A 24,550-nucleotide genomic window follows, 5' to 3' on the forward strand; every position below is an offset into this window, starting at 1 on the left:
CTCGAGGATCATTGGTCACCACCGAAAGACAACTAGGAGAGCAATCTAACTCCTTCGCTACAGGCGAAACAATCTCTGAAATGGTGGCATTGGAAAATAATTTTAAGAGGATGACCTTTCCATCAAGAATGACCACACCAAATGATTGTCACGGATACCACACATGTTGGGGAGCTTACTTTCAGGATCTAACCTTTCAGGGGCTATGGCCAGAAAAACGTGTGTACTACATAAATGTCCTAGAAATGAAGGCAGTCCATCTGTCACTCGGAGCATTCTTACCAACAGAAAAGAAAAACCATCTTACCACAACAATGTGCTACCTCAATAAAAAAAGGTGGCACCGGATTCAGATTTCTGTCAATTGAATCTCAATAGATTTGGTATTGGTTACTAGCAAGACGGTTGTCAATTCAAGCAATTCACCGACCAGGGATGCAAAATTGTGTTTTTTTAAAATTTAAATTATGAATGTGATTTAGAAGTTGTTTTATTAGTTATCTTTCATGATTGAGACGTTCCAGAAATAGACCTCTTTGCAGCAGAAGCAAACACAAATTTCCCAAATTATGCCTCAAGTGCATGGGAAGTAAGTTCTCTGGGCCACGCCCTTTTGATCTGTTCAGGTATTATACTTTGCTTTTTCTCCAGTTTCATTGATACCAACATTATTGATGAAGCTGTATCACTCCAATGCGACAATGATCTTAATAGCTTTAGAATGGCCAAGGTAGTGGTGGTATTCAGAACTACTTCATCCATCAGTCAAACCCCACAAGAAGTTGCAGTTCAAATAGAACCTGCTATCAAGAATGCAAGATTCTTCAACCCAGCATACTCCTTGAGTTTGGGAGCATAGCTCGTGAGGTCAAACAATATGGACATTTAAATTTAACAGATTGTATGAACGTTCTGAAGGAAGTCAAATTACCATCTTCTAGTGCTTCATATGCTTTCAAATGGAGATTTGTTCTAGTCCTTGTACAAAGGATATGACCTCATTCGTTGTCAGGAAAAAGTCACAATTACAACATGCTTCTAATAAAGTTAATGTGACTGCAATTACAGCATACAGGAAGGGACCATTATCAAAAGTATTTTATTTCTGTAATCTAAATCTTCCTAGAAGGATACTTCACCTCTGCTCAGACCACCTCCACCCTCCTCTGAATCGAATGTTTTTTATCAGAGTTGATAATGCCTCTTTTTGAGCCTATATAGAAGGCCTTTTTGCAGCACAGGTTATTGCTAGGTAGCCTTTTTAGTAGCCAATACTTCTGTGATGAGTCAGTGAAAATCAAACTCCTTCAGCAGCTGTTCCTTCCACCGTTTTCCATAACAGTGTAGTTCTAAGAACACATCCTGCTTTTTTACCCAAGGTCGTATTGTAATTCCATATAAAGTAGACTATTTCTTTACCAGTATTTTCCAACAGTCTAACTTCTCCAGTAGTCATTGATTGTTAGAAGAGTACTCAAGTTCTACTTGGAGTAAAAGATATATTTAAAACTAATCATTTGCTTAATTATAGCCTGTCCAGGAACGGTATGTGTTCTTTTAAGCAGTTCAGTCTCTAAATGGATAGTTTCTTGTATTTCTGTTGCTACCAACAGGCAAATAAACCACTTCCAGGGAAACCAAGAGCTCATTCTATGTGCAGCAAAGTAGCTGCTTCTACTTGTCCTAGAAATGTTCCTTTAACACAGATTTTCAAAAGGGGCTTAGAAATCCATGCACATTCACAAAACATGATTATCTGGATGAAGATTCTAGGATTGGCACATTAGGTGATTACCTTGAAGAATTTGTTTGATTGAATCACCATTTTAGCAGTACCATATTATTGTTTAACTTATTGACAACTGTAGACTAGAGACATTCTAAGTTTGACTATAGGTGAGGATCCTACAATGCAAAATAAAGTGTTATATCTGTTCGAGGCATGTGAGCTGTAGATCACATGCCTTGCATATTCCTGCCATCTAGTGTTGGGTCCGGATGTTTGCAAGAAGTTTTCCTTCAAAGAAGGCTTTCCAGTCACGAGGTAAGGCGACTTCTCCTTTTCGTGATACTGCGCATGGGCATCTACTCCATTGTTGGATTGTTTTTTCCGCCATCGGTTTGGATGTGAATTGCTGCGCTCTGGTTTCAATACCATTCTTCGGGTTCCCCGCTGCACAATCCACTATACCCTTGACTGTATTGTTGCGTACACTTATCCCACTTTTCCGCGTATCGGTCAATCAAATTTCAATATCGATCGAAAGACTGGTGGACGCCCGTCTGGCCTAACCGTGTCAGTCCACCATACAGTTCATGGAACGGATTCCATTCAAATTCTGACCTCGGTGCCATGCAAAATATCGCGCACTGACTCGCACAAAGAACAAGACTGCGACACATGCAGATCCTTTCGATCCAAGAAAACTCTCCGTGATTGTCGGACTCATCGTCGTGAAATGTAAAGCCAAAAAATAGAGTACACAACGGACATCTTCAGTAAAGGATCGTGCAAGAAGAATTCGATGCACAAGGGGCAGAAGAGGAAGTGGAAGAGCAGACCTTATCGATTCTTGAATCTGACTTGGAGATAGAAGAGGACATGCCTCAGGGCCAAGGTCCCCGTGAGTACCGAACACCCCTGCCCCGACATCCATCTCAAACCAAGCAAAAGGCTTCAGGCCCGCCTCCGGGCCAAGGCCAACACCGAGATGTTTCTGACGCCCGCCTCTCGGCACCAAAACCCATCGTCAAGCCTTCCGGCTCAAGATCGAGACAGGCCAAAGTCCGACACTGACCCAAAACCTTTGAGCTCAAAGCCGAAGACTGCTTTGGATCGAAACCCTCGACACCAAAATTCAAAACGACATAGGAGCCCAAACCTTCCGTGCCGAAAAGTCAATCCATCTTGGCCCCAAAGTTGTTTGCGCCAAACCTGAAAAATGCTCCTTCGAAGCCGTAGTATCCGATTCTCAACTTGCCACACCCCAAATCGGATCCTAAACAAAAGGAACTTTACATTAACCATGAAAAAGGTAATTTTTCTTACCAAACTGCCTCACAAATGCAAACCTGAGTCAGAGGACATACAATTTAAGATTCCTTTAAAAACAGAAAAATGTCGATACTAACCCTTCCCTCCTCCTCTTCCACCATGCTCCCCTACACCTTCACCACCTTCTCCAGTATTGGAACATTTACTTCTCACACCACCCAATTCTCCACCCTCACAGCATAATGATGATGGAGATAATTAAGATATTCAGTTACCTGTAGAACCTTAGAAGGGACTACACCATTGATCCACCTACAGATAATGATCCAGACCTTTACCCTGCAAAGCCTTCCCCGCCTGATGACGAGGGTTTAGAGTTGTTCGCTAGAGCTGCACAATATCAAGGGGTACTAGTACCCAAAGAATCCCTAGAAGATTTCTTGTTCGAAACTACACACAGATCTAGTCACTCTCCCTATGCTCAAAGGCATGATGAGACATGCCGATGACGTCTTTAAAGACCCTGTTTGTGCTCTCATTCTGTCTCCCAGAGTAGATAAAAACGATAAGCCTGCTCCCTCTGTTCCAGTCTTCATTAAGAGGCAGTTACTTCTAGATTCACTTGTTGTCCCAAATGCCCGTAAACTGGCCAATTCACAAACCTCTGGAGATGCCCCCGTACAGACAAAGAGTCAAAATTAATTGACGCCTCTGGCAAACTAATAGCTGCCCAGGCGGCTAATCATTTGTGCATCTCCAACACCCTGGTCCTCTTAGCTAGGTATGATAGAGTGCACTGGTACAAAAAGGAGCAATTGCTCCAATATCTCCCAGAAGAGCACAAAGCTACAGCACAGGATTTAGTACAAGAAGCTCATCTCCAATTCCTCTATTAGATGTTCCTTAAATGCTGAAGACACTGCAGCTCGAGAGATTAACACTAGTGTGTTACTCAGGAGACACGCCTGATAAGGATTTCCGGTTTCAAACCTGAAGTCCAGCAATTCATCTTGAACACTTCATTTGATAAGAGCATCTTTTCAGACCTGAAGGTGATCAGGCTTTAGAGAAAATGAAAAACAGCACACTGAGGTAGCGAAGTCTATGGGAGCTCTACAGTCTCCTTCAAACCGGGGCTCCTTTCATCGCTTCTTCTATCGTGTGTGTGGGGGGGGGTGTTAAAGGCAACAATCGACCTCCTCCACAAGAGGTTTCTTTAGAGGAGGATATAGAGGAAGCCACGGAAAGGGTTAAGTTAAGGGTTCTATACCCCGTAATTCCCCTTCCTCTAACAAGCCGTGACTTACCTACCCTTTCCCCCGACCATTTAACACCTGTCGGGGGACGTCTTCTACAATTCCTCCTCATTTGTTAGTCAATAACAGACAAATGGGTGTTTGGAATTAACCAACAAGGTTATGGCCTGGAGCTTACCACCAATCCTCCCAACATTCCACCTCATTCTCACAAACTGTCACCAGAACATTTGCACCTCCTCAAACAGGAATCCCAGTCTCTCTTGCTAAAAGGAGCCGTAGAGTCGGTCCCATTACAATATCAAGGGTGAGGCATTTACTCCCTGTATTTTCCAATTCTCAAAAAGGCTGCCACGTTGAGACCTATTCTGGACCTCCGTGAACTGTACCTCTACATACTGTCGAAACATTTCCACATGGAGACACTTCAATAAGTGCTCCCACTTTTACAACAGGACGACTTTGTCTACTCTGGACTTAAAGGACGCATATTTGCACATTCCAATTCACCCCTCATCGCAAATATCTCAGATTTCTGATAGCGGGTAACAGTACCAATTCAAAGTATTACCGTTTGGAGTCACCACTGCTCCCAGAGTATTTACCAAATGCCTGGCAGTAGTTGCAACTCATCTGAGAAGATGGCATATCCACATCTTCCCCCATCTGGAAGTCTGGCTCATCAAAGCCAGCACTTACGAGAAGTGTCTCCAACACAGTACAGCCACAATTCACTTACTACACCAACTAGGGTTTATAGTGAATGCACTGAAGTCCCATCTGCAGCCTTCAAACACACAGACCTATTAGGAGACACCATAGACACTCAAAAAGCTCTAGCCTCTCCCAATGCAGCCAGAATTCACTGTATCCAGTCTCTTCTAACTCAGTTACAGTCCAACCACTCATCGTACCCCATGCAAGACTTCAGATGCATCCCTTTCAAGAAGGCTTAGCAAGTCAGTGGAAGCAGTCGCAGAGTCAATTAACCGATCTAGTGTTGGTAAACGGTCGCACCCATCGCTCTCTGCAGTGGTGGAACCCACAAAATGTATCCAAAGGGCGGCCTTTCATAGACCCTGTTCCACAGGCAGTGCTAACAGACGCATCGCTCACTGGTTGGGGTGCTCACTTACAGGATCACACAATCCAAGGATTGGGAAATCTGAAGTGCAAACACCTCAATATAAATCACCTAGAGCTACTAGCCGCGTTTCTAGCACTCAAAGACTTTCAAACTTGCCTCGTAGGCAAAGCTGTCCTAGTCCGCACAGACAGCATGACAGCTATATACTCTATACAAAAACAGGAGGGGGGGGGGGGCGACACACTCTCCAACTGTCATGCCTAGCACAAGCCATTTGGAAATGGGCTATACACCACAAGATTTGTCTCCTGGCAGAACACCTTCTAGGAGTAAACAATCAAATTGCAGATCTTCTCAGCAGGCGGAAGCAGAAAATCCACAAGTGGGAATTTCATCCCCAGGTTCTCCTCCCTACTTTCAAGAATGGGGATTTCCTCAGCTAGACCTGTTTGCCACAGCAGAAAACGCAAAATGCCCAAGCTTTACCTCCAGGTTCTCACACCCGCTCTCCAAAGACAATGCCCTATGGATGAACTGGTCAGGGATATTTGGCTACATTTTTCCACCTCTCCCACTCATTCCTCTGGTAGTTCGGAAGCTCAGGCAAACATCCCTCAAAATAATTCTCATAGCTCCAGAATGGACACGTCAACCCTGGTTTACCACCCTGTTGGAGCTGTCAATAGTTCGACACCAAAAGCTGCATCTCAACTCCAGTCTCCTCACTCAGGGCCTTGGAGAAATCAGGCATTCAAATCCCAAAAAACTTTACCTGGCGATCTGGCTCCTGAAGTCCTAGAGTTTGGTTATTTACACTTACCACCAGACTGTATGAATATCCTAAAAGAAGGTAGGAAGCCTACTAGTAGGGCATGTTATGCAGCAAAATGGAAGCGATTTATCTGTTACAACAATAACTATATCAATCCTCTTGATGCTTTTGTACAGAACATCATCTGTTACCTGTTACATTTACAGCATGCTGGACTAGCCTACACATCCATTCGCTTACATCTAGTGGCAGTAGCTGCATACTTACAAAACAGACATTTATCTCTCTTCCGAGTACCGGTGATTAAAGCCTTTCTAGAAGTATTAAAAAGAGTGATACCACAGAGAGACCCACCTGTGCCAATGTGGAACTTAAACATAGTACTTACAAGGTTAATTGGTCCACCGTAGAACCAATGCATAGGTGCTAATTACAATTCCTCTCATGGAAGGCGGCTTTCCTCATTGCAATAACTTCACTGAAAAGAGTCTGTGAATTCCAAGCATTAACTATACAAGATCCGTTCTTTCAGCTTCATAGAGACAGTGGTTCTTCACACCAATCCTAAATTTCTCCCTAAAGTAGTTTCTGCCTTTCATATGAATCAATCGGTTGAGTCATCTGTGTTCTTTCCTCAAGCTAATTCTACAGCAGAACGAGCTCTACACACCCTTGATGTTAAAAGAGCTCTACTATATTACATTGAAAGAACAAAAGAATTACAAAGCAGCTTTTTGTTGCTTTTTCTCCACCACACAAAGGCAATTCCATATCCAAATCAGGCTTTGCGAGATGGATCATAAAATGTATCCAGGAATTTTAGAAAGCAAAAATAACTTTGCTAATACCCCCTAGAGTGCATTCCACTCGCGAAATAGGGGCTACTATGGCCTTCTTTTTTTAAAAAAAAATCTTTTTATTTGCAAATAAAACCAAGGCCACAAAATGTTCAGTACTTAAACAGTAGAGTCATTTCAACACCGGTAACATACAGTGACAGTGTGAGTCAAAGTGTCATTTGAATTTACTCTAAAAGCATAATAAGTTCCGTCGATAGTTCCCAAGCTGGACTGGCGGGCCTGCGGAGGCTCACAGATGTCACCTCTATATTCGTTCCAATGTGACCACACCTCCCCCCACTTCAGGGGCACCCTCGCGCCGTATACACAGTCTTCTCCTGCAGCATACACCAATCCATGTCTTTTTGCCATTCGGCCAATTTCGGCGGAGCGGATGCACCCCAGAGTCGGGCGATGTTCCTTTTTGCCACCATTTGCCCAAGTGTGACCCAGAGTTTCCCTTTTGCAGGTAAGTCTGTGGGTTCCCAGATGTTCAAGAGGCATCTCTTAGCCTCTGGGCGTATGTCTACCTCCCATACCTCCCGCATGCAAGACACCACTCGTGTCCAGTACCTCCGCACACTCGGGCAGTCCCACAGTATATGGAAGAAAGAGCCAGTCTCACTGCAGCCCCGCCTGCAGAGCCCCTCCCCCCTCTTCCCATCGCCTGCAGTCTAGTGCAGGAGACGTATACTCTATGCTACTATGGCCTTCTTAAGGAATATTCCCCTAGCTGACATCTGTAAGGCAGCAACATGGTCTACTCCACATACATTCACCCAACACTATTGTGTGAATGTTAGCAAGGCAACAAGCTAATGTAGGCCAAGCAGTACTTAAAACACTGTTTCAGACAACTAAAACAACTACAGGTTAGCCACCGATTTGGGAGTATACTGCTTTATAGTCTGAGAAACATGTGATCTGCAGCTCGCATGCCTTGAACGGATGTTATTTACCCAGTAAGCATCTGTTCTTGGCATGTAGAGCTGTAGATTCACATGCGCCCACCCGCCACCTCGGACTTCTGTAGTTGTTGCAGTTTCTCAGTTCACATACACACCATGGACATCTCTATTCTATACTTACTAACTCCATTCTCACATCCTGCGGAAAAATAATCTAATAATGGAGTCGATGCCAATGCACACCATCACTGAGAGGAGTCGTTGCCTTACCTCGTGACTGGAAAGACTTCTTCGAAGGAAAACAACTTGCAAACATCCGGACCTAACACTAGATGGCAGGAGTATACAAAGCAAATGAATCTACAGCTCTACATGCCAAGAACAGATGCTTACTAGGTAAGTAACATTATCCTTATTGGCATTTATAAACATCTACATATATTGTCAAGCATAGTTACATACTTGAGGTATCATGCTATTGGGCAGACATCCCCATCCCTGTCCATATCCTTAATAAGCAAGTAGCCTCCACCCAACCTGTTTATCTTTCACATAAAGAAAGCAATACTCAATCCATGATTCTCATGCCAAAATAACTTTTAACCTACCCACTTACTCCTCCTTCCCTCTTCCGTGTATCCTCACTGAAGTCCTAAACAATCCATTCTCCTCACCGGTTGTCAATAACTTTCTACTGTGACTTTGTAAAGCGCAACATCACTCACGGGGGTATCCTGTCACTGAGCAGGTGTGCACCTAGCCCTGCTTTTGGTAGGTTGGTTAATTGTAAAGTCAAGTTTTAAGTTTCTTGAGGAATTTAAGAAGAGCATGAGGCCCTGATGTGGAGTGGGAGGCCATTCCACGCTTTGAGTGATGTACAGAACGCCTGTTGTCCTGATCTAGTCCTGTGTGTGAGTGGGATGTGTGCAAGTAGGAGTCATGCAGAGCAGAGGTGTCTGGGTGGTTGGTGGAAGGAGATCCAACTGTTAAAATAGGTGGGGCCTAAGTTGTGTAGTAAATTGAATGTGTGTGGGAGCAGTTTGAAATGAGTGCATTTGTGTATTGGGAGCCAGTGGAGCTCTGAGATGTGGTGTGATGAGTTCTGTGTGGGAGGCCTGGCTGCTGCCGAGTTCTGGATTGTTTGTAGTCTTCTAGTGAGTAGCTTGGTGATCCTGGCATAGAGGGAGTTCCTGTTGTCCAACTTGTTGGCGATTAGGGTGCGAGTGACAATTTTTCTAGTGCTAGGGAGCCATTTGATGATCTTCCTCCGCATCTTCTTGTTATGAGTGTGGGTCAGTTTGGCCTGCCACCATCTGAAGTGCTATGGTGAGTTTTTGCAGAATATCTTTTCTTCTGTCTTGACAGTGTTGATCTTGGGACATTTGGCTTTTATCCAGTTAGTGACTTCGGAATGCAGGATGTGAACTTGTTTCTTATGTTGCTAATCTTATCCAAAAAGGAGAGTAGTAGTTGCGTGTCATCGACGTAGGAGAGGATGTTTATGATGTGTGCGCGGATGACATTGACCTGAAGGATCATGGATGCATTGAAGAGGGTGGGCTGAGCGAGATACCTTAAAGCACTCCACAGATGAGTTTGCAGACTTCGAGGAATAATGTGCCAGGCTGACAAATTGTGTTCCATCTGTTATAACTTCTCATATGATAGCCGCTCAGAAGAACTGAAGCTGTGAGGCAAACTACTGGTAACAATGCATGGTGGAACAGAGAAGGTTCTGATTACTTGAAAATACAGTGACCTTTTTTTTTTCTAATGTCGTAAGGGTCAGGCCATTTCCAGTGTCCAATATATCTGTAGAAAGAAACACACTTAACTGTTCGACCAATCTCTCTTTTGCAATGGATTTCTATTAAACCCTAAACGGGAAGGAGCAATTTAAGAGAAGTAAAGTCTATTAAAAACAAAAGAAAAATACCCTGAAAAATAAGTAACAAAAATCCCACCCCATCTAAACCCCCTGTCCCCCCCCCCCCCCCCCCCCTCCCCTCCCAAACCATGGTGACTGCTCGAATGTATTGGCGTGCTCATCGGTGAATAGTCTTAGGTGGGTCAGAAGTGAAAGAGATGTAGTGCTCTGACAGAGGGGGGACAGAACAGACAGCCAGCCAGGGGTAAACCACGCAAATGAAAGGTGACCAACGGCCCCCATTTATATTCAAAGTTCTTATAATTGTCCCGAAAGATATCAGACATTCTACAGTGACCTGTTTTAAGTTGCTTCACATGGCATGTGAATCTTTCCCTGCATTTCTCTCTATTACAGAGGGAAGATTAAAAAGTTGTGCAGACTATTGAACCTCACACCTTCCCTTAGGTGCTGCGATGACGCTGTAGATCTTTATAAAATTGGATTTTCTTCCCCTCTTAGAAAAATGCTGGCAAAGCTGTACTGTCTATATAATGAAGTAGGTGCCACTGGACTATTAATGAGGTGTATACCGCCAACTAAAAATTCACACCCACACACTCACTCTCACACATTATCTGATGGGGATAATGTAGGATTGGGATACCTCAAAGTTGCAGTGTCAGTTTTGCAGCCTTGTACGGCTGTAGCCTATCTGGCAACATTACCCTACTTTTTTGCTTTGATTTCATTCATAAAAAGTTGGTGAAATATGTTATATAATTATCTGGTTTATAGGGTGACTTTCTCCTTCTTAAATTGGCTAATTTTATTTACATAAAGTAAACTGACTTTAGAAATATGGCCTTCAAATAAACTGACAAATGTTTCATTAAAATAACTAATTTCTAAAAGTAATCTGGGATCCAACATGTGGATGGGAAAATATAGTGCTTATGATTTCAGTGATTCATCTGAAGAATAATTAGGATTACAGCTCATCAGCTATTTCTTTCTGTTTAGCATGGCCCCTTCTTAGCCAAAGTTGAATAGTAGCCAAGTTTTTGTTTGCCTCCTCTCGTGATTAAGACTGCTGGTAGCTTGACCTGATATATGACCTGCTATATTTCAGAGCCTGCTGTAGAGTGCATACAAAAGCCTGTATATTTTTATTTATTTTAGGAAGGACATCAAGAAGGGGGAGAAAAACACCATTGTGACCTCATACAACCGTAATTTTACTGGGAGGAATGATGCCAACCCAGAGACCCACGCCTTTGTCACCTCGCCAGAGGTAGTGCAGTTTTAAGTACTTTCTCCCGCAATAATCGAATTTGGGCCTTAAGCATGCTTTCATATTATGTAGAGTTTTAGCTATGTTACAATAACCAGGATTTGTGGTGAACAGTCCTGGACCCCTCTAAGTTTCTGGGATGTTGATGAGATTGACAGAACCCTTTTGTTGGTGTGTAGGGCTGACACTGGAAAGACACATCGTACTCTGTTCTGGGGAAAGATGAATGTAGGTGGACCTTTGTGCTTTGACTTGGCCCAATAAGGTCTGTCTTTTCCCCTCCAGATTGTGACCGCATTGTCCCTCGCTGGGACCTTGAAGTTTGACCCAGAGCGGGATTTCCTTGTTGGGGCCAACGGAGAGAAGTTCAAGCTGGAGCCACCAGATGCTGATGAGCTTCCAAAAGCGGTATGCTTTCACTATTATTGGCCCATCGTATGGTTAGAAAATTGTATTCCTGTGTAACCTGCTTTACACTCTCACTCCTGCCAAACCTGGAGTCTGAAGTATGCTAGTGCACCTCTGTTCTGTCCTACAGCAGCCTTCTTGCTATTCTAGCAGGGATCCCCATTCTCAACTCTGCCAAGGCACCTCATTACTGGCTAGTTGTACACCCTTTTATTCCAGGACTTGAACCACACACTTCTATGCCTGTTCATTAGTCAAGACCTGTAGCACTCACTCCAGTTACAATTGAGCCAGTCGCCGCTCTACCATTTCACACCAGCCCAGACTTGTAAGCACATCATGACATTCTTTTACCAAATTTCCTAGTATCCTGTCTTTTTTCCTTTGTGCAGGACTTTGATCCAGGTCAGGACACTTACCAGTACCCTCCCAGTGATGGCAGTACTCAAAGAGTGGAAGTCAGTCCCACCAGTCAGCGTCTGCAGCTGCTGCATCCTTTCGACAAATGGGATGGAAAGGACCTGGAAGACATGCAGATACTCATCAAGGTCTGAATATAGTGGAGGGAAGGGAAGGAAGACACTAGTACGAGGCAGAGGGGAGCAGGACATGCAGTTTTCTGCATAGGCGTTTCTCTAATTTGTAAATGAGAATATCTTGGCATATATATGAGAACCTGAAAGGACAATTGAAAGGTTTGTGTTTTTAATTCTGCAGAAAACATGCCCAAGAAGGCAATATTTACAGTTTTTTTAAAAAATTTTATTAAAATAAGTAACCCCACCCAAAACAGGATACTTTAGAGTGCAGTAAAAGCAGGAAATAGTAGAATTAGACCCTCCTCTATGAAAAATCTTAGTAGATTCATACCCAACACATGGGTGTGGAATTTAATAAAACAACTACTTAACCATGGGACAGGTTGCCTCATGAATCTCCTTGTCCTGTGAAAAAGAAATCCACTTTCCTTTTGTTACCATGTAGTGCGGCGACAAATTACAGCAACAATCTAATTATATAAGAGCTCTGATAACCGCCTCCCTGATTGTCAGGGCTCACACCATAGTAGGGTTTGAAGACTAGCAATTCCCTTACTTTGTGACCTTTCCGTAGATTTACATACTGGGGCTGGAGGTAACAATAAGCAATAGTTCCAGCGTTGAAATGACCTTTTGAGTCTGTAAAACGACTGACTTACATGTTTTAGGGGTTTTCACCAAGTCTTCTGTAATCTTTTCAAATTCTGAGAGTGGCTGAAAATTTACTCTTGACAAGAAGTAAAACGTCTACCAGTGGTTGGAGGGAAAGTGAACTTGTAAACGCTCAACAGATTTCGCATTTGAGCAAATCTACACATGCATATTTGCTGGTGCTAAAATGCAGTTAACAAATATTTTCTGGAGTACAATGTCCTTACCTACTTTTGTGAATTCATGAAGCCATAATTCTCTAGTATTGGGTTCTTTCATAGATTCACATGCGACCCACCTTCCTCCCCTGAGAAGCTTCTATTCTCTCTTTCACTCACTCTCTCTCCCTCTTTGTGGGTGTATCCCCTACACTCGTGCTTTGAAAATCTGAGGGACTGGAGCTTCTCACAGGAGTGTTCTAGAGGGCAGGGCATGCTGATTGATTCTTTACTAAGTTTGGTCTCGTTTAAAAAAAAAAAAAAAAAGACTAATGTGTTACTAAACTGCAGGGCCCAGGGCCTTTCTAGTCTAACATTGCATTGCTATTATAAGATACCGTGGTACTCCCATCTCTACAATGGGGAAGGATTCAAGCATGTGAATCCAGTATTGTAGAACTACAGGTAAGTAACTTATTTTCTTACAAGCAAGAAAACCATTCCTTTTCTTGCACCTTTTGTCTTGTAATCTCCTATTTGGGATGTGCAGTCAAACAGACAACTGCAGAAACGTCTGGGTCAGTGGTGCCAGAAGTCAGGGAAATTGGGATGACTGGGTAAATCTACCTGCGCACCCGTCAAGTCCCTAAGGTGGTGCTACGAGACCCACCTACTGGCATGTGTTCTTTTTCTTCCTTTATTTATTTTGCAATTAGACCAGTAGCTACTGAAGGACTGGGGTGTTAATATGGACAGTCTGACTATTTATAGCTGTGGTTCTCTGAGGAGATGGAATACCACAACAAAAGTTAGAATTGATAGTTCGTGTGGCTCTGAAGTCTTTCTTACTGGTGAGCAAAGAGGGCTCCCTATTATGTCAGACCAACAACCTGGCCAATGAGTATTTTGTGAAAAACACAGGAGAAATGATTTTCAGAGTGCTCTCCCAAAAAGCTTAGACAGTTTTTTTTTTTTTAAAAAAAAACCTTTATTTTCAAAAGTCAGGACACAGCTTTTCAGCCGACAACCCGGAGGTTCGGCAGCATCGATATATAGAAACAGAGATGCGTCCCCAGTACCGTGAAAGGAGAAGTGCAAAGGTTCAATTTTAAGTAAACACAAAAACACACAACAAACCCCAGCAAGGCAAGAACACTGAAAGCCCATGGTGAAGCCCCCCAGGGGAGGCCGGACCCCACTCATCTACCAGTTACAGTACAGTGAAAAGAGGAAGAAGGGGGACAGCAGAGGCCAAAAAAAAGTCCATAAACCATACTGAGCTGGAAAGAAGGTTAGGAGGAAAGCTGTTCCTCGGGAGGATCCAGATCCGGGGCAAGACCTATTCCCCCCCTGTATTGATTCCACCTCCCCCAGATGGCGTGCCACTTCCGGGGGCGGCCTCTAGCGCAATAGATCGTCTTCTCCCTTAACATACTCCAGTCCATATTTTCTTTCCACGCGGTCAATGTGGGGGGCCCCGCGGAGCCCCACAATCGCGCGATATCTCTCTTAGCGACCATGTTACCCAGAGTCACCCATTGGGTCTGCGCCTCATCGTGGTCAGTGGGCCCCCAGACATTCAGGAGGCAACACCGCGCTTCCGGCTGCATAGCAATGCCCGTCACCTCCCCCATCACTGCATGGACTCTCCTCCAGAATTCCGTAATGACACCACATTCCCAAATGATATGCAGGAAAGTACCCACCATACCACATCCCCTCCTGCATAGGCCGTCCTCCGAGAATCCCATGTGAACCAGCCTTGGCCCCGTCACATACACTCGATGCAGTATTTTAAGCTGCACCAGCCTCAGACGCGACGGGATCGCGACCTCCTTAGGAGAGGAAACAGCCGACTGCCAATCCTCATCATCCAACTCGAGGCCATCCCTAGTCCACTGGTCCCTCAGCCCCAGAAGCATGTCCGCCCGGACGTTGATCAGTTTCTTATAGATGAGCGAGATCGTGCTCTCGGGCATATGGCCATCAAGGACCCGGTCCTCCAAAGGAGAGGACTCGGGCACCTTCTCACCCTCTACGAGGACTGATCGGAGGGCGTGACGCACCTGAATATATCGGAAATACTCGGAGGGCCCCAGCTCATACTCCGTCTGCAACTCTTCAAAGGACTTCACCTTCCCCTTATTCAGCACATCTCCCACCCTGGAGATGCCGATCAGGTCCCATTTATCAAACCCTTTTGTGTGCCAAAGCCTTCCCAGTCTCTCCGATTCAAACAGCGGGGTAGCGAGGGTGAGCCTATCCTTCCAGCCCAGCGAGTCAGTTGCCATCTTCCACACACGCACTGCCACACCAGTGGGCCCCGTGAGGGACGAGTCTAGGGACCGCGAGTACAACGCCCTGTAGTAGTTACCACCACGCAGCAACCACCTGTCCATGGCATACCCAGGGCTGAGGGCAGGGCCATAAAACCCATGATTAATCGCGCTCAGCTGGGTGGCCCAATAGTACCGTCGGATGTCTGGGAGCGCAATGCCCCCGTCGTACCATGGAAGCGTCAACTTTGCAATAGCTATTCGCGGCCGCCCATCCCAAAGCAACGTTCGTTGGAGGCCTTCGACCTCCCGAAAGTATTTGGCCGGAACCCAGTCCAAAGTATTCTGCAGTGCGTAGAGGAAGCGGGGAAGAGACATCATTTTGAACAGGGCCGCACGCCCAACGAGGGAGAGCGGCAGCCTCCGCCAGCCTTCAACATCCCGCCTCAGGCGTGCCGGGGGGGGAGCAGGTTCTTCTCATATCGCACAGCAGAGTCCATGGAGATAAAAATCCCCAAATACACGAAGCCCTGCTGAGCGACCTGTATCGAACATGTTCTAGGGATCGGTGGAACCTCGCCACTAAGAACATACAAATACGATTTACTCCAGTTGATAACAAGACCCGAGTTCCTACCAAACGATGTGAGTACGTCACAGACCACTATAAGTGATTTCTTGGGTGAGGCAAGATACAGCAGGATATCATCGGCATAGAGCGAAATACGGTCCTCGTGTTCAGGCGACCATCTAAGGCCCCGTATATCCGGGTGCCAACGTATCCACGCAGCCAGCGGCTCTAGGGCGAGGGCGAACAACAAAGGCGACAGGGGACAACCCTGCCGAGTACCCCTCCCAAGCTGAAACGGAGTCGACGCCCGACCATTCACCACCACACTCGCAAGTGGCCCCTCATACAGCAACCTCACCCAGCTCACAAAACCGTGGCCAAAGCCGAACTTGGTCAGCACGGCCCACAAATATGCCCATTCCACCGTGTCAAAGGCCATCGTGGCGTCAAGAGACGCCACAATAGCTGGTTCACGCAGCGTGCCCGCCCTGGCGATTACACCATGAAGGCGCCGAAGATTTAACGCTGTGTTTCGGTGCGGGATGAAGCCGGATTGATCCGGGTGGACCAAGTCACCGAGTACCCTAATCAATCGGGTCGCCAGGATTTTAGCCAGAATTTTCGGCTCTGCGTTAAGAAGTGAGAGAGGCCTATATGAGGCGCACTTATCTCGGGGTTTGCCCTCTTTGTGTATAACCACGATCGTCGCCAGTCGCTGGTCCAACGGGAGGGTCCCACTCCCCCGCGCCTCCACAAACATGGCGCGCAGGTGAGGGGCGACCCTATCCGGAAATAGCTTGTACAGGTCGACCGGCAAGCCGTTCGGTCCCGAGGCCTTGCCCGAGTTTAACGCGCGGATAGCCCCCGCCACCTCGTCAACCGTTATGTCACCATCTAGATCGTCCCTATCTATATCGGAGAGACAGGGCAACTCGATATCACGGAGGAGGTCACACGAGTCCTCGGGCGGCCTATCCGACACTGAGGCATAAACCCTACAGAAATAGTCCGAGAAACACTTTACAATCCTCTCAGGTTCCACAATCGCCTCTCCCCTCTCTCCCGTCAACTCTGGCACAACTCTATTGACCCGTTCTTTTTTGTCCAGCAAGCTTAGACAGTTTAACATTGGATGTCGTTGAGAGGCATTTGGCTGATGGTGGGGCATTTTAAGGGTCTGGAGATGACAAAAGCAAACCAGCAGAAATACCATGTTCGAGCCATGTGTGCTGTAGATATACATGCTTTGCATACTTCTGACATCTAGTGTTGTGTCCGGATGTTTGTAAGTTGTTTTTCTTAGAAGAAGTCTTTCCTAGTCACAAGGTAAGATGAGTTTCCCCTTTCGGTGATAGTGCGCATGGTCATCAACTCCATTGGTAGATTATTTTTTCTGCCATCTGGTTTGGATGTGTATTGCTGCACACCGGTTCGAAACAGTTTTCTCGGGTTCCCCTCGACACGCAATCCTCTCTACCTCGATGGTATTGTTTCTGTATGCGTTCCTACTTCTCTGTGTATGGTTTTCGACATCTGAACAACCTTCAATCAGGAAGCTTCGTGGATGGCCTTTGAGGCCTACCTGCGCTGTGTAGCTCTCCGTCGATGGATCGGACTCAGTTTAAACTCTGCCCTCGTTGCCTCGCGAAGTATCCGTGCACCAACTCACGCGAAGTGTGCAACTTTTTCTTTTATTACCAGAGCACAAAGAAGAAAATTGTGACGCTTGCAGATCGTTTCGATCAAAGAAGACTCTTCGCGATCGTCTTGCTCGACGTCGGGAGATACAGCGTCAAAGCATCGAGGACATGCCGAAGATCTTCGGTGAAGACTCCAGCCAGGAAGATATCCAGGCATCGGCGGCAGAGGAGGAAGCCTTCTCTGAACAAGCTTGGAACTTCGAGATCAATCTCGACGTCGAGGAACTACCGCAGGGTCAAGGTGACGCAAGTACAGAAGACCCCTTGCCCCCACAAACTATCTCCAAAAAACATAAGGCTTCGGCAAAACCTCTGCCTTCCGGCTAAGGTCGGCAGGAGACGACGTTTCAGATGCCCCGCCCTCGGGCCGGGCACTGAAACCACTGGTCAAGCCTTCATGCTCGGTACAGAGTCGACTAAAACCCTCCTTGGAGCAGAAAGCCTCTGGTTCCAAGCATAAATCTGGCTCAGAACCGAAATCCACTGCGGCCAAGACAAATCAACCTTCGGAGCCGAAACGTTCCACGCCGAAAGGTCAGTTTCCTTCGACACCGAAACCATGGCACCAAAAACTTCGGCACTAAAACATAAGGGTACTCCTTCAGATCCGAAAGTGGACATTATTCCATTAACACCCGATCCAAAGCAAAAAAGACTGCATATCAACCCTGATACTTGTCATATCCACATAAAACCACCTCAGAAACGCAACCTTTTAGAGGAGGAGGAGGACACTTCTTCAAGATCCCCTTGAAAAGAAAGACTGTTGCTACAAGTCCCTTTAATTATTTATAACCCGCACCTCCGTCACCTCCTGAGAATCCTTTACAGATTACACCTCAAGATTCTCCTAAATCTGATCATGATGATGCAGATGGGGGAATGCCTATACCAATAGATCCATGGAAGGATTACACACTAGAGCCCCCAGGGAACCCTAATCCAGACTTGTACCCAACCAAACCATCTCCTCCAGAAGAAAATGAATCACACCATGAGCTCATTGCCAGGGCTGCACGGTACCATGGGGTAGAGCGTCATAAGGAATTACCGGCAGACGATTTCTTATTTGAGACACTAGCATCCACACATGGGTCATCACAATCACTACCAATGCTTTAAGGCAAGATGCGGCATGCTGAAGAAATTTTTAAAGACCCAGTCAGAGCCCGCATCCTAACTCCTATGGTGGACAAAAAATATTAAGCCTCTCCTACAGACCCCATCTTTATCGGAGGCCAATTGCCCTTAGATTCACTAGTGGTATCAAACGCTTCTAAAAGAGCAAATTCTCAATCATCAGGAGATGCTCCTCCACTGGATAAGGAGTCTAAACTAATTGACGCCTCTGGCAAGCACATAGCTGCACAGGCAGCAAATCAATGGTGTATTGCAAATACCCAAGGCCTTTTAGCTAGGTATGACAGAGCACACTGGTACAAAATGGAGCAACTTCTCCAATGTCTCCCAGATGAGCATAAAACTAAAGCTCAGGACTTAGTAAATGAGGGTAAACTCATCTCTAATTCCTTTATTCGTTGTGCTCTAGATGCTGCAGACACCTCAGCTAGAGAGATTAACACCAGCATTATACTCAGGTGGCACGCCTGGTTAAGGATCTCCGGTTTCAAACCTGAGGTCTAACAATCGATCCTCAACACACCATTTGATAAGTAACGCTTATTTGGCCCTAATGTTGACCAGGGGTTAGAGAAGATGAAAGGACACTGAAGTCGCTAAATCTATGGGAGCACTTCAGACTGCATCCAATAGAGGTTCTTTTCGTCTTCCTTTCTACAGAGGAGGGTAAAAACAACGTCCCCAGATCAGAATACTTCCACTTAGAAGGGTAATAATCAGTTCTCAATCTCTCCAGAGGATGTTTTCGAGGAGGTTACAGAGGCAACAGCTTTAAGGGCAGGGGTAAGGGCAACACACCTAGAAGCTCCCCTTCCCCCAACAAACAGTGACTTGCCCATGCTTCCCCCTGATTATACCACACCTGTTGGGGGAAGATTTCACAAATTTCTCCCCATTTGGCATTCTATAACGTCAGACAAATGGGTTCTTGGAATTATCCAACATCGTTATTGCCTGGAGCTTACCACCAATCCCCCAAACATTCCACCACGCTAACAAGTTATCTCCGGAACAAGTCCACTTGCTAAAACAAGAGGTCCAGTCCCACTTACTAAAAGGGGCAATAGAGCCAGTTCCCATAAAGTACCAAGGATCTAGGGTTTACTCTCTGTATTTTCTCATCCCCAAAAAGGACGGTTTCTTAAGACCTATTCTAGATCTCCGAGAGTTAAACCACACTTTAACAGGTGTTCCCGCTTTTACAAAGAGCAGACTTTGTCTACTCTGGATATAAAAGATGCATTTTTTCATGTTCCAATTCATCCAGCTCATCGCAAATACCTATGATTTGTGATAGCAAACAAGCACTATCAGTTCAAGGTACTTCCCTTCAGAGTAACTGCAGCGCCCAGAGTTCTTACCAAATACCTGGCAGTAGTTGCTGCTCACCTCAGAAGACCACAAATTCACGTTTTCCCCTATCTGGAAGACTGGCTCATCAAAGCTAGCACTTACCACGACTGTCTCCAGCACACACATACCACCATGTTGTATATACCGCGAACTAGACCAGACATTGGGTATTAGAGCGCTTTACATGAGCACCAATTTTGTTACAGAAGGACAAATTAATTTTGTTAGGCACAGGGAGATTTGCTCAGAATCACAGGATGTTGAGCGTCGTTGCCTGAGACTCTAACCCGGTTCCCCAGCTACAAGGTTGACCGCTCTAGCCGTAAGGCTACATCCTCTCCCCAATAGATCTGCTTCATCAACTGGGTTTCACCATCAATGCACAGAAATCACACCTGCAACCATCACAGATGCAGACTTATCTGGGAGCTACTCTAGACATAGCCCTAGCCTCTCCCAATATAGCCAGAATACTCAATATTCAAACTGCCATTCTACCGTTTCAAACCAACCAAGCATTAGCAGCCAGTGTTCATGCAATTACTGGAAACGATGGCGTCCTGCATTGCAATTGTACTCCATGCGAGGTTTCACATGCGCCCCCTACAAGAATGCTTAGCATGACAGTGGAATCAATCACCGGGTCTATTGACTGATCTAGTGCTGTTAGACGTCTGCACCCATCGCTCTCTGCAGTAGTGGAACCCACAAAATGTATCAGTAGGCTTCCCTTTCATCGACCCTGTTCCACAAATCGTGCTCACAACAGACGCATCTCTAACAGGTTGGGAGGCTCATCTAAAAAATTACAGAATACAAGGCATATGGAGCAACAAGCACAGCACTCTCCACATCAACTATCTAGAGCTCTTAGCTCTTTTTCTACCATTAAAAGCTTTTCATTCTCCGTTCATAGCCAAAACTGTCCTAGTCTGAACGGACAATGACAGCAATGTATTATGTACAGAAGCAAGGGGGGCGAGGGACATTCTTCAACTGTCAACACTCGCTCAGGCCATTTGGAAGTGGGTAATACATCACAAGATTTATCCTCTGGCAGAACATCTTCCAGGAGTAAACAATCAAATTGCCGATCTCCTCAGCAGGAGACAACAAATACACGAGTGGGAACTTCACCCCCAAGTTCTCATTCCTTACTTCCAACAGTAAGGGTTTCCGCAAATAGCCCTTTTTGCCACAGCTGAAAACGCAAAATACCCATACTTTGTCTCAGGGTACCCTCACTCGCTGTCAAAGGGCAATACCCTATGGATGAACTGGTCAGGAATATTTGCCTACGCTTTTCTGCCTCTCCGGCTCATTATACCAGTGCCCTTTACAGTTCCTCTCATGGAAAGTTCCATTCCTCATTGCTGTCACATCACTAAGGAGAGTTGATGAGCTACAGGCATTAATGTTGGAAGAACCTTTCTTTTAGCTACATAAAGATAGGTTAGTTCTCCGTACCAACCCAAAATTCCTTCCCACTGTAGTGCCTGTTTTTCATATAAACCAGTCGGTTGAGTTGTCAGTCTTCTTTCCTCAACCTCATTCTTTGGCAGAACGCGCTCTTCACATGCTTGATGTGAAAAGAGCTTTATTATACTACATAGATCGAATGATAGACTTTTGCAAAACAAAACCACTGTTGGTTGCATTTGCTCCACCCTACAAAGGCAGTCCTATTTCAAAATCTGGTATTGCCAGATGGATTGTAAAATACATTCAAACTTGCTATATTAAAGCTAAAAGAACTTTATACCCCCTGGAGCAAATTCCACTCGCAAAATAGTAGCGTCAATGGCCTTTTTAGGCAACATCCCTCTAGCTGATACATGTAAAGCAGCTACATGGTCTACATCACACACATTTACCAAACACTATTGTGTAGATGTGTTAGCACGTCAGCAGGCTAATGTACGCCAAGCAGTACTGAAAACACTATTCCAAGCAACTGCAACATCTACAGGTTGGCTACCTTTTTGGAAGTATACTGCTTTATAGTCTATGCAAAGCATGTGTATCTACAGCACACATGCCTCGAACGGATAAAGATACCCAGTAAGCATCTGTTCTTGGCATTTAGAGCTGTAGATTCACATGTGCCCACCCACCTCCCCGGGTACCAGTAGTTGTTGCAGTTGTATACATTCATACGCATGCACATCTCTATACCCCACTTATTTACTCCATTCTTACCCTCTGGCAGAAAAACAAGATGGAAAACAATGGAGTCGACCATGAGCACAATCACCGAAAGATGGAGTCCCCTTACCTTGTGACTAGGAAAGACTTCTTTGAAGAAAAACAATTTGCAAACACCCGGACCCGACACTAGATGGCAGGAGTATGCAAAGCATGTGAATCTACAGCTCTACATGCCAAGAACAGATGCTTACTGGGTAAGTAACATTATCCCTATTAGAACACACAGGTTTCAAATGACAGTGCCGGTGCATATCTTACCTTATCAGGGGTACCAGGAAGTAGACTTCCAAGCAACAGAAGGAAATGTGAATTACCCTCTTAGGCCTCCAGATTCCATAATCTTTGTTCCTGAAGAACGCAATTTTCATGAGATTATCATGAGGTATTCTGATAGATACTTTCAACTGCAGATTACTCACTTTTAAGATTTACCACAGCTGCTAGACAGAATCCAGAAAACTCAAAAGCACAGTACCCTTGCATGCCGGTGGGTGGCGAAGTGCGACTCCATGTAAATGCCATTCTACTCCGGAAGTGATGACGTAGCAGCATACAAGTCACCCATGCACTCTGACGTCCGTTCCTTTCTTTCTGTCCCTTCCAAGGCAATCCAGTTCTGCCACTTAGTTTGGCAAGCCCCTCACAGCGAAAACCATGGCGCACTCAACGAGGGCAGTTTTCACCTCTGCTACTTTGTTTGTGGAAGTGCCTCTGGAGAAGAGAAGTCGTGCTGTGACTTGGAAGAATCCATATAATTCATGCAGCATTATTTCCTTAAAATAATGCTGTACATGATGGCTTCAAGTACCTTGTCGTAATCAATCTGTACTGATGCCAGTGCTAGATTTATTATGACATGCAGTCAGAGGGCACCTTAGAGGTGCCCCTGAAATCCCTCTAGTCCTCTAGTGTGCTGCCCGACTAGAAACTCCCAGCTGCCACCACAGACCATTTTCTGACCCCCTGTAGGTGAGAACCAACACTCTTGGAGGTCAGAAACAATGCATGCTCTGGCGGAAGGTGATCACACCTCCAGCAGGATGACTAGTGAATTAGCATGTATAGGCCAGAGGTTTCAAAGCCTCTACCGCCTTTGATATGCGACAACGGCTTCTCCTTAGACCTGAAGAACGCCACCTCCTGCCCTGGGGCCCATGTGGCTCCAGAGCAGGTAGGCAATTAGTCAGTAGGTGTGTTGAACTTTCAGGCTAGGCATTCCCCTAATTTGGCCCACCTGAAGTGGACAGCCAAGAAAGGGGTTCACCATTTTGAATTTGGTAAAAGTAGGAACTCTGGATCAGGATTATGCCCACTCGAGAAGTGGTCATATAGTGGATGTAGTCACCCAGTGGTAAGCAGCCCATTTGCTACTATCCTGCACTACCCTAAGCACCCCAAAGTTCAGTATTTAGGGGTCCCCCTGAAACCACGAATGCAGATTCATATCCCTGGGAACAGAATGAGGGCAAAGAAGAGCCAAAGACGTGAAAACAGAGGTCCTGCACGAAATTGGCACCAAACCCTGCCTGAATGCTTGCTCTGCGACAGTCACGAAGATAGACTCGTCCTGAAGCTGAACACGCTCCCCAAAGTCCTGGAGGACTGTCCAGCGCTTCAACAACCAAGCACCATCTGCCTTGGGGTGGGGGAGCCACTCCCCTGCATCTGCAGGCACCAACCACACTTGTCCAGTACTCAGTTTGGCTGACCACCGGGTCCACAGAGAGCATCTCGCCAGGAGGTGGTCACCTTGGTTTTAGTAGGTCAGCCTCATCTCTCCAGTGAGTTTCAAGATGCTAGACCCTCCAGGCGTCTCAACACCAATACCCTGGGTTGCCGCAACCAAGCCTTGTTGAGTGTCCAGCCCGGAGACAACCAAAGCCGACCTGCCGATGAGGGACTTCAGGATCAACATGGCTACACCGAGAGTGGCACTGCTATTCTGTTTTCTCCTCTCTCAAAGTCACCCAAGTAAAGAGAGAGCCTCCAACACAAGTGACCCTCCGGACAAAATACCTCTGCACCAGATCCCCACAGCCTGAGTTCACGTAAACAGACAGTGGTCCCCTTGCCCCAGAGACCCTCAAGAGCCGAGCCCCCCCCCCCCTTTGGATTCTTCTGGACTTGTCCCCAAGTCCCAACTTGCAGCCTTTCTTGTACACCTACCCTGACATTGACTTTAATGCGTAGCGCTTGAGGCCCCAAACGTGACCAGCACCTCTGTAAGAGGACTCACCAGGGAAGGTAAAACCGAACTGATGGTTGTTTCTTGGACCGTGGCTCCTAAACACCTTAAGTCCAGGAGAGTATTCCTATGAAACATCTGTAAGTGTGCCTATGCAGTGAATGTTTCTCCCATAGCATAACATTACCACATTCGAGGCCCATGTCTTAAGCCTGACAGCTGTAAAGTTCTGCTGTTTTACATGTAAAAATCTATAACATCTAAAGTGTTTACCTGATTCCGATGATCTTGGTGTCTACTGGGTACCCAGGGTGTTGGTGCTTGGAGGCTTACTGAAGGCTCA

General features: G+C 45.7%; 1 protein-coding gene across 1 annotated transcript in view; it reads left to right on the forward strand.

The window, feature by feature from the left end:
• The window catches only part of ACO2 (aconitase 2), a 392,352-nt gene that overhangs the window by 307,630 nt on the left and 60,172 nt on the right, over nt 1-24,550 (forward strand). The window contains exons 12-14 of the mRNA XM_085601209.1: nt 10,907-11,018; nt 11,304-11,426; nt 11,819-11,974. Coding sequence (XP_085457335.1) covers nt 10,907-11,018; nt 11,304-11,426; nt 11,819-11,974 — 391 coding nt within the window. The remainder of the gene's footprint in view (nt 1-10,906; nt 11,019-11,303; nt 11,427-11,818; nt 11,975-24,550) is intronic.

Source organism: Triturus cristatus, chromosome 4_2 (assembly GCF_964204655.1).
Source record: "Triturus cristatus chromosome 4_2, aTriCri1.1, whole genome shotgun sequence".
Taxonomy (NCBI): domain Eukaryota; kingdom Metazoa; phylum Chordata; class Amphibia; order Caudata; family Salamandridae; genus Triturus; species Triturus cristatus.